This window comes from Acartia tonsa, chromosome 4 (assembly GCF_053477335.1).
Source record: "Acartia tonsa isolate MP-2025a chromosome 4, ASM5347733v1, whole genome shotgun sequence".
NCBI classification, from domain to species: Eukaryota; Metazoa; Arthropoda; class Copepoda; order Calanoida; family Acartiidae; genus Acartia; species Acartia tonsa.
Window position 1 is genome coordinate 27559433 of NC_137263.1, and position 10329 is coordinate 27569761.

At 33.4% G+C, this 10329-nt stretch overlaps 1 protein-coding gene across 1 annotated transcript in view; it reads left to right on the forward strand.

Moving 5' to 3' along the window:
* Nucleotides 1–10329, forward strand: part of Rbcn-3A (rabconnectin-3 alpha) — a 43734-nt gene that overhangs the window by 32637 nt on the left and 768 nt on the right. Inside the window, exons 11-20 of the mRNA XM_080159379.1 lie at nt 745–816; nt 1287–2825; nt 3059–3607; nt 3812–4000; nt 7317–7610; nt 7976–8074; nt 8418–8504; nt 9489–9598; nt 9896–10083; nt 10155–10233. Coding sequence (XP_080015505.1) covers nt 745–816; nt 1287–2825; nt 3059–3607; nt 3812–4000; nt 7317–7610; nt 7976–8074; nt 8418–8504; nt 9489–9598; nt 9896–10083; nt 10155–10233 — 3206 coding nt within the window. The remainder of the gene's footprint in view (nt 1–744; nt 817–1286; nt 2826–3058; nt 3608–3811; nt 4001–7316; nt 7611–7975; nt 8075–8417; nt 8505–9488; nt 9599–9895; nt 10084–10154; nt 10234–10329) is intronic.

Consider the following 10329-nt stretch of genomic DNA (forward strand, 5'->3'; position numbering starts at 1 on the left):
TCACCTCCTCAAGTGCCCCTAGATGCCTTTAGGAGCGTAGACGCTAGTTCTTTTAAATAGAGTAATAGGATATCTTGTGTCTGACAGTCCGCTATGGTTCATCTTTACAGGTAGCCGCTAGTAGACTTAAAGGTATTGATAATAGGTAACTAGGAAATTATTTAACTTATTTTTATTAGGAATGTACTTTTTTTTGTACGTTTTTCTACGTTTTTTTTTACTTTTTCTATGTACGTAACGTATTTTTTTTTGTGTACGTTATATACGTTTTTTATTTTCAAAGTTAGCTGGCCAGTCTGTATTTCTCCCTTTTTTGTATTTTACACTATTCTTATTATATTGAATAGTTTTAAAAAAAATAAGTCTTAGTGATTCTAATGTCACTAATACAGTTCAAATATATGTATATATTTTTAGTAGCTGGGCTACTTCATATTTCACTTTGTCTGTCCATCACTTAACTCGTAACGTTTTGGGGGTAAAGTGATTTTCTCATGCTGCTATTGAAGATAAACAGCTGAAATTTTCAGTGAAGATTTTAATTACATACATTTTCTTATCTATTCTAAACATTGATTAATTAAGATCACTCCAGCTCTAGCGGCTCCGAGAAGTTTTGGCTCCTACTTGCGGTGCCATTTGCTTGGATTTTTAAGCGTCTTACTCTTAAATAAATATTTTCCGGCTCCACGTTACTGCTTAAAATTGACATTCTAATAAATAAAATGTATTTTTTTTTGAAAGGGAGAATCAAGCTTATTGGAAAAGGGAAAATCAGTTTCATTTCATGAAGAAGAAATTCATGACGATACACAGGTAATTTTTAATTCCATTTGGTAATTGAATAAAGTTGTTAAAAAGTCAATAAAATAGGCCTAAAAGTCTAACCAAAATAATACATGTTAAGTTTTAGATTTGCTCTAAAGTTGGAGAAGACCCTGTTACAATCTGTAGCCGATTTGACAACACTTTTTATTTGGGTTCTGAATAAAAGCATTTTTTACCCTTTCTACAAATTATTACGCTATTAATTTCATGATATAACTTTATTAATAGGAACACTCATTGTGTACTTGTAGATTAATCTTTATTTCATTTCATTATATTCTATTAATTCTTTTTTGTTTTTTCTTTAATTGTTTACGCACCTCACAAAAATTACTAATCCTGATCATCTTTGACCTCTATATCTCTGGAAACCTAACCATAGTGTTTATTAAAAAACTTATTTGATGTAGTTCCATTTTTCTATCTATTTGAATGGTTAATATTTTTTTTTAATTTAGGTAATAGATATTATTGCACAGCAGATGAAGTTTACGGCTTGTCTCAAAATCATGATGGAAGAATTAAGCACCTTAGCCACAGGATTTGAATCTGATGGTGGTCTTATTAGATATCAGCTTTATATATGGCTAGAACATGAGGTAAAGGCTCTTAAGGAATTGTGTAATTATAATGTAATAGATGACTCATTGGAGATGGTTCCATCCTTGGAAACTAATCTGGACGATTTTGGCGGCTCTTTAAGTGGATCTACTGATTTTACTGCTTTGCATCAAGTTATAATGAAAGAGAAACAGGATTTCGAAACACGTCTGATGCAAGTATCCAGAAGAAAACGTTGGCTCACTGCTAATGAGACATTACTGCGCACTTTGTTGAGTTTCTGTGTACTACATGGAGCCAACGGTGGAGGATTGCTCAATGTGAGAATGGAATTGATTTTGCTACTACAAGAACTCCAGCAGGAGCAGACACAAAACCAACTATTGTCTCCTCTTCCATTCCCTACAACACTTCCATTATTATCCGCCTGTATAGCTCAGCAAAAAACAGTTGTAATAGATCCTGTACATTATCTTCTCTCATTCTCACATGACATGTTATTCCAGATAAGTAATCATAAGCCTCTCCCTGCACCTGGTACAGCTAAATATAGCTCGATTCTCTTAATTAGAGATTTGGCAATTGCTTTGTCTTCTTGTGTTTACCAGTCACTGTGTGATTCAGATAATATCAGTAAATCTAAACTTTCCGAAGAGTTGAAGAAAACTCCAGGTATGGACGCAATTGGCAGGTTAAGTACTGTAATGCATGATTCCTACCTAATGTACCACATGGGTAATAGGCGCTCCTCTGCCCTTGAAGATATCAGCAAAGTATTCACTGAACCGAGTAAATGGCCTGGAGTTGCATCGCTAAGAGCATTACTAGATAGAGATAAAGATGATGATGCCCCTAACCTATGTGTTCTTCTATGCGAGACTTATGTAGCTGTGTATCTCAGCTTACTTCTGTACAGTCTCAGTGTTTGTGACTGTCATATGCTCTTTAGACTTGTAAGTCAGTCATCAAACCGAAATGTATGGACACAACTCTTTGGTGGAGGGACAAAAAAATTAGTAAAAGTTGACGTGAATAGTTCTCCATTATTAGTAAGAGAGCATCCAGAGGCTGGGGACAGTATTATTTCTTCAGGTATCAATACAGTCACAAACATTACAAAGCAACGAATTAAGCTTAACATGAAACTATTGAATGTTCAGCTTGGAGTACCAGGACAAGATGTCTCTTCAGATACAATGACAGAAAAGAAATCTTCTTACAGAGAAGAATTTGTGCCTCCAGAATACTCTTTGTTAACAAAATTCTTGACCAAGCCTTTGTTGAACTCTACACTGGGACAAGGTCAGACTAGTGCAGGTAGTTGTGACAATGGAGGAATTAACAATGAATATGATACAGATAATTCCGATACAGAAGAAGAGGATTTTGATGAATTTGATGAGGATGATGATCCATTCTCAAATGCTCCCATTAAGGTAATACATTTTTTTTTGAAAAATTAGGTAGTTTTTTTTGTTGAAGAAACCAGTATAAAGGATTCATTTTATTTCAAATTTCATGAAACTTAAAAACCAACTTAAAGAAATTCCACCTAAACCAGTTTCCTCTGCCAAAGCATCTTTACCTATAGTAACAAACAATCAATCCTATAATTTATGTTTTAATGTTTGTTAGTGTCAACTAAAGTCAATAATATTTTCTTTTTAAGGAGGAAAACGTGGAGCACACAAACCCAGGTAGCTATTCTTGGGCGATACTTAGACTTGCGATTCTTCATGTAGCCCAAAAAAATATTGAAAAATTTTTATCTCTGGCCGGCATTGAACTAACTGAACTACCCATAGTGAGCCCAATGATTTACAAATGTTTGCGTACAACAGAAAAGTGGTCTTCTCAAGTGACAGATAGGCTGGTAAAGGAAGGTAAGCCACCAGACAACTTTATACCTGGATGCTTTGCTGATTCCTCTGCAACAGGCCCACTAATCAATAAATACAAAGCAATGCTAGAGGCACAGAATACACCATTTGCATCAAAGGGACGAGGATTAGGTCCTATCAAACGCCTTTGGAGGTACCTTGTGCATCAAGAAAATGTTCAGCCAATTTTCATTAGGTTTATATTTGGCAAGAGTAGAAAATCCTCCAATATGTTGCCATCTATGCCACCTACAGATGATGGAAATAGTAGCAGACATCCAGACGAGGCATTATATGAAGATAACACTGGGCAAGTTAAAATTATTCATAAAGATCAGGTAATTTTTATTCTTTAAATGATTAATTGGATTTCTATCTTTCTTTAAACGGGTTATGGTGTATATTTGTCTAATATGTTTATTAAATTTTGTTTTACTCTGCTATTTTCCATCGGATTAAAGATTAAAAAAGAACAATATATCTTAAAGTCTTTTTCGATATCCTTATTATTGAATTGCTTCTACAAATATTATTATTATTAGGATAATCTTACAGCATTCTGTATGAACCAAGTTTCTAATGGTCTGGTATCTGTTGCTACACCTCGCGAGATATTGGAAGTTAACATGACAATTCTTCTGCATCCGTCCTCCTGGTCTGACAGATCAGAAGATGAGGCAGAGTATGATATTTTAAAAATGCAACAACAAGATGGAAATCCGACAAGTCAGGTAAAGTTTTATTTTTAGATTACCAAATAATGCCTAAGACTAAACATGGAATCTATAATTTGAAGGTTAACTATTTGATTTCAACACTGCGCAAATTTGTCTTATAATAGTTTTTGTTAAGTAATACAACCATCTGCGTAATCAGTGATTAAATTACACCTAGAATTCGAATTTCCATCTGAAATTTTGCATGAATAATCCTTGGTAGGTCTATTTTCCCTAAGAGCATATTAGTCACGAAACCTATCTCCACATAATACTTTTAGTCGCTCAAAAACCTTATCAAACGGTTCTAGCCGGTAGCTGTTGGTACTAGAAATTTAAAAAATGGTTATTGCTACCATTTAACATGAATTAAACCAAAAATATGTTTTAAAAAGTTGATTCCTACGTAGTTAATGATGAATATGCCCTGAAAATAGGCAAAAGACGGCTAAACGGCTGAGCCGCCAGCCGTTACTTTTCCAACTTTTGTTCGATTTAGGGGAAATAGACCTACCAAGGATTACTCATGCAAAATTTCAGATCGAAATTCAAATTCTAAGTGCCATTTAATCATTACATACTACAATTTTATTTAAAAATTTAGAAATTCTTCCTGTAACTCAACAAATTGTCTATTCTAAATTACAATTTATGTTTGATTACGTTCATCATAGGCTTCCATGTTCTTTTTATAACTTATGGATAAGAAATAGCACAAGAACAACAAGAGTTCTTAGAAATAATCAACAGTACAATGTTCCATTTGTTAGACTTGAGACATTTAAAAAATTTCCTTACTCTGATCTACCAAAGTTATGGAATGAAATCATTATTCCTAATACTAATCCTAATACTGAAAATAATAATGACGAGGTTATATATACTTTTAGCACAGTTATGTCAAGAAAACAATTTTGTATGAAACTTGATTTTTTGTTGAAAAAACTTAATTTTATTTGTAATAGAGAAAACTGTTCTGAGTGCACAAACAGATCTTAAAAAATGATTTCATAAAAAACCTAGTGATTTTTTTTAATGGGGGGGGGGGTGGTTGTCCTTTGGCGCGGAGGGGAGGTCAGGGTTGAATATAGGGCAAAGATCAAAGTGGCATTTGATTCTATAAAAAGATATTATTTTGAATTGAGAAATTTCTGTTTTTGAAAAATAACATAACATAATGACAAAAACTAGAATTATTGATTTTTTATCCTTTTTATGTTTTTCTTTTTTTTCTTTCTCCTTTCTTTTAAATAAAAACTTTACTTATTAATCTTCAATGATAATTTAAAACTTAAAATATGGTACTAACATTATATACAACAATGATCTATCTTATTATTTGCTTTCATACTTGATTTATTTTGTTTTTGTTTTTCTCTAAATTCCTTCATCTATTTTTTTTTTTCATCTTTCTTATTATTTACTGATTTCTCTTACATAATATAAATGTTTATTTGTGTTTTTCTATTTTTTACCATCCTCACAACTCAATTTAACTAAATTTAAAGTTTCAATTTTCCCTTTCACATTTAATATGTTTCATATTCTATTTTTTTCTTTTCGTTTTTCCTAAAAAGGGGCTTCAGGAATCAAATACACTATCCCCATTTTGGTCAAGATAGTACTCCTGTAGCTCCTGGTGCATATCCTGAAAATTTTCCTTCTTTTCCACCAATTTATGCTTCGTTAATAATTAAACTCTTAGTTAATATTATTTTATTTTTTGTATGAGATTAAACATCATAATGTAAACTCTAAATTGTCGATAGATAGCAGCAATTTAGAGTATTGTATGTGCTATCTCTTAAGCTGGGGGGTACCTGGCAGCACCAAATAAACATTATTATTATTATTATAATTATTATTATTGGTTGAATTAACCCCCCCCCCCCCCCTTTATGCATTATTTTCTTTTTCAGTAAATACAGAGATGGGAAAAAACCAGGTTTTTAAAAAAAAAGATCAAACCAATGTGGTTTATTTGGTTTAAACCGGTTTTTATTGGTTTTTATTAATAAAAACCAGGTTTTTTTAATAATTTTTTTGTTTTTTTTTAATAATATCCAAATTAAAGTATTCTAATTTAGTATAAAGTGGTAGTTTCACGAAATGCATTTGAACTTAATTTAGTAAACCACATATTTTATCCTGGTTAAATGGTTAAACTACATTTATATGGCATATATTTCAAAAAATTTCAATTTTCTACCACATAGTTTTTAAAATATTAAGACTTGAAAATAGTCTTTTTAAATTGCATATATCACAAAAAGACAATTTTCAGGTTTAAGATTTAAACTATTAAAAGAATTTTGAATTAGGTTTTTGACTGTATAAAAAGACTAGCGGCTAGGCCCCTAGAGGCCTCTAGGGGCACTTGAAGAGGAGAGAGTCGAATTTAATAATTGATTTTTTATTTTATATTTTGTAAGAAAAATATAAAAAAAATTTTTTTTGGGGGGGTGAACATTTTTTTTTTTGGGGGGGGGGGGGTTGCCCCCCCCCTCATTTTTGAATTTAGTTAAAAAGTTTTTAAAAAAAAATTTTCGGAGGGGGGGTTGGGGGTGTCCCACCCCCAAAGAAAATAGTTATAAACCTTCCCTGGACCTATGAGAAGCTACCCTGTTAAGAAGAACCCAATCGGTTCAGCGGTTAGCGAGATCCTTTGGTACAAACATACAAACACACAAACACACATACAAACATCCTGTTACTTTATTATAAGGATATAACTGGAAAGATAGGCCTTTGTATTAAAAAAACCATTTAAACCATCCCACCTTGTTTTTTTTTTGTTTTTTTAGCGTTTTTTTTTTGGTTTAAACCACTTGATTAAAACCACGTGGTTTTTATTTTGCCATCCCTGAGTAAATATGAGGAGGGAGGTTTTGACAAATTCCCTTGCAACATGATTATTGGGCTCGGTAATAATGTGAGACTGAGCGGTTTTTATTGACTTCAGTTATTTTTAGGATGTAATTCACTCAAATTTAGCAATTTGTCTTGTAATAGTTCTCCAGGCCCTGATCCTGGAGGCTTAATATTATAGCTGTACTTTTTTATCACTGCATGCCATAGGCCTATGATCAGGTCAATAAAAGTTGTAAGTATCAAATTTTTGACGTAACGATGGTACCTATGCAATGGAAAGGTCTATTCGAACACTAGTCTTTTACCCATTGTAGCATATTGAAATAAACTTTAATATAAATCAAAACCGTAATATTCAAACATCTGTGATAGTTATTATTATTTGATTCTTTATTTGTCTTAATCATTCAATATATATAAATTTTCATAAAAATAAAATATCTAAAAATTTTAATTTTAGGCGAGTAATTCCACCGCCGCACCAGTGGACCCTTTCCAATTTATGACTGGTTTGAGTTATGGAGCTGGAGGAACTTCAACAACTGCCTCTTCACCATCTAACCCTGGATCTTCAGTGGTGGGTGGTGTCCAGGGTTCCATATCTAGTTCTAGCCCCATTCGCTTATCACCAGTAGTTAAGCGTCATCGTTTGGATGGTGTGAGGAGGTTAGCGGCCCATCCGCACCTGCCACTTTACATGAGTGGAGCACAGGATGGGACAGTCCTACTCTGGGAGTGGTCACATAATCAGCAGGTAAAAGAACAAAATTTTAATCATTAATGTTTAGTTTTCTTTTTTATCGACACGTAGTGTATCTGCTCGTTTAGGTTAGGTGATGTGATCAAATCTTTGCATAAAAACCACGCCATTACAAAGTACTTTTACAGTGGTACCTGTTGCTGCTTTGAAAGATCTTTGACATTGATAGTTTAAGATAAGGAATTTTAGACAAAAGTCGAGCAATAAGAGCGCGTTAGTCGTCTGAGGGACGTTTGGCCGCGCAATTATCCACTCTATTATCCTGTTGTGGTTAAGAGGTACACTAAAATAAGACATTACAGTGCATCCCGTCCTCTAGAGTTTACTAGGTTTCCTAGTTAGCAAATCTACTTTTGCAGGTGTCCACAATTCGTCCACCAGGCATTTATGCTAAAGTCAACCGCATTGTATTCTCTCAACAAGGAAACAAGTTTGGAGTATGTGATGGAGATGGTCAGGTATCATTTACATTCTCTATTATATCACCTATTTTAGCTCTCGGGAATTAATCCTATGATTTATTTTGATTTATTCGTGGACAACTGTTTCTTACCTATACTTAACATATTTTATTACATTTATTTAAAATCTTGATCAAAATACTTTCTCAGAAATGTTATTCCTTAGAGGATGTACTAAATGGAATTGCTTGCTACCCTTTTTCAATTTTACAAGTGGGGTAGAAACCTTATTAGTTAACACCCCACGCCCTGTGTGTGTGAATAATAAAAAGTTACCTAACGTTTTTCTTTCTTCTAAAATTTAGATTTATTCATTTTTAAATGTTGTCTTTTGTTTCAGGTTACGCTCTGGCAGGCTGGAAATACTGGACAATCCTATCTCAACCTCCAGCTTCATAACAAAAACTGTGCTGATTTTATTTTTCAGGTGAAATTTGTGTTTGTTTGTTTGATTGATGCTTTTTCGTTAAAAGGAGGGGGGGGGGGGGAGGGTTCAATGCAACCATCTCGTAATCAATGCGCGTAATCAATCCGAAATTTCGTTACGAAACTTGGCATGTGTAATCCTTGGTAGGTCCATTTCCCCAAAAATCGAACAAAAAGTTGGAAAAGTAACGGCTAACGGCTGGCGGCTCGTAATCAATACTCAAATGGCACTTAGAATCCGAATTTCGTTATGAAACTTGGCATGAGTAATCCTTGGTAGGTATATTTTCCCAAAATCGAACAAAATTTTTGTTGGCTATATTTAAGGCAAATCCGTCACAAGCCATATCTACACAACATACTCTTTGCCGCTCCCAGACGTTTTCAACCAGTTCTAGCCGGTAGCCGCTGGTACTAGAAATCTAAAAAATAGTATCATTTCACATGCAAAAATATGTTTCGAAAAGATGATTTCTACGTAATTCATGATAGATTTGACCTAAAAATAGCCAAAAAATGGCTGAGCCGTTACTTTTCCAACTTTTTGTTCCATTTTAGGAAACTAGACCAACTTAGGATTACTCATGCCAAGTTTCATAACAAAATTCGGATTCTAAGAGGCATTTGTAGAACCGGATAAAACGTCTGGGAGCGGCAAAGAGTATGTTGTGTAGATAAGGCTTATGATGGATTTGCCCTGAAAATAGCAAAAAAAGGGGGGGAGTTAATGCAACCATCTCGTAATCAGAATTCAAATTTCGATCTGAAATTTTGCATGAGTAATCCTTGGTAGGTCTATTTTCCCTAAATCGAACAAAAAGTTAAAAAAAACATGGTCTCAAATAAATCCAAATTCAATAAAAAAAGATTGCTTGTATGTTGTGTCACGAATCACCACATTTTACTCCACCTCCTTTAATGTGAATAACTTAGAAAGACTAACCTTCAATGAAAAGGAAAATATTTATTTATTTTTTTATTTTAGGGTGGAAGTTCTAGCTTATTAGGAAGTGCAGGTCACTCAAGTGATGGAAAGAATGTTGCTCTCTGGGACACGCTTCTTCCATCTAAGAGAGCTTGTGTACAAAGTTTCAAGTATGTTAAATTAACATTACAGATATTTTAATGCTTGATATTTTTTAAAAATGTCTTTTAAAAAGGGGTGGTTATTAACTAAGGGGTGTGGGGCATTTACGTTTTTTCGCCGTTAAGGTATGTGTTCTTAGACTTTTTATAACAAGAGTTGAACGCTGAAATTTTGGATGCCAGTTGATTAAATGGATTACAATGAGATACTGCGGAGAAAGGGGTACCGAACACACACACACAATTTATTGCTGCATTTCATTTGATGATTATAAAATTATTTATTTATTGTATACTTGATTGTAGTTGTCATGATGCTGGAGCAGCGTGTCTTGTTCATGCAACTCAACATCAGCTTCTTATATCAGCTGGCAAGAAGGGTCAGGTGTGTGTTTGGGATCTTCGCCAGTCAAGACTTCTTCATACATTTAAAGCACATGAGGCTGCTATTAAGACTATATCTATGGACGAAAAGGAAACAATGTTTGTGACAGGTAAACAGTTAATAATAAAAAAAACATTTATGAATTAAATTAACAGTTTAATATAATTGGTCTTTTAACAGGTTCAGCTGACGGAGATATTAAAGTATTTGATTTGATTCATCACAGAGTTTTACACTCATTTCCATCACAACATTCAAGGTAAATATACCTATTTATGTTTTTTTTTTAATATAAACAATTTGCATGTTTTAATGAAGCTCTACTAATAGACATGAAATTCATAAAAAATGTATG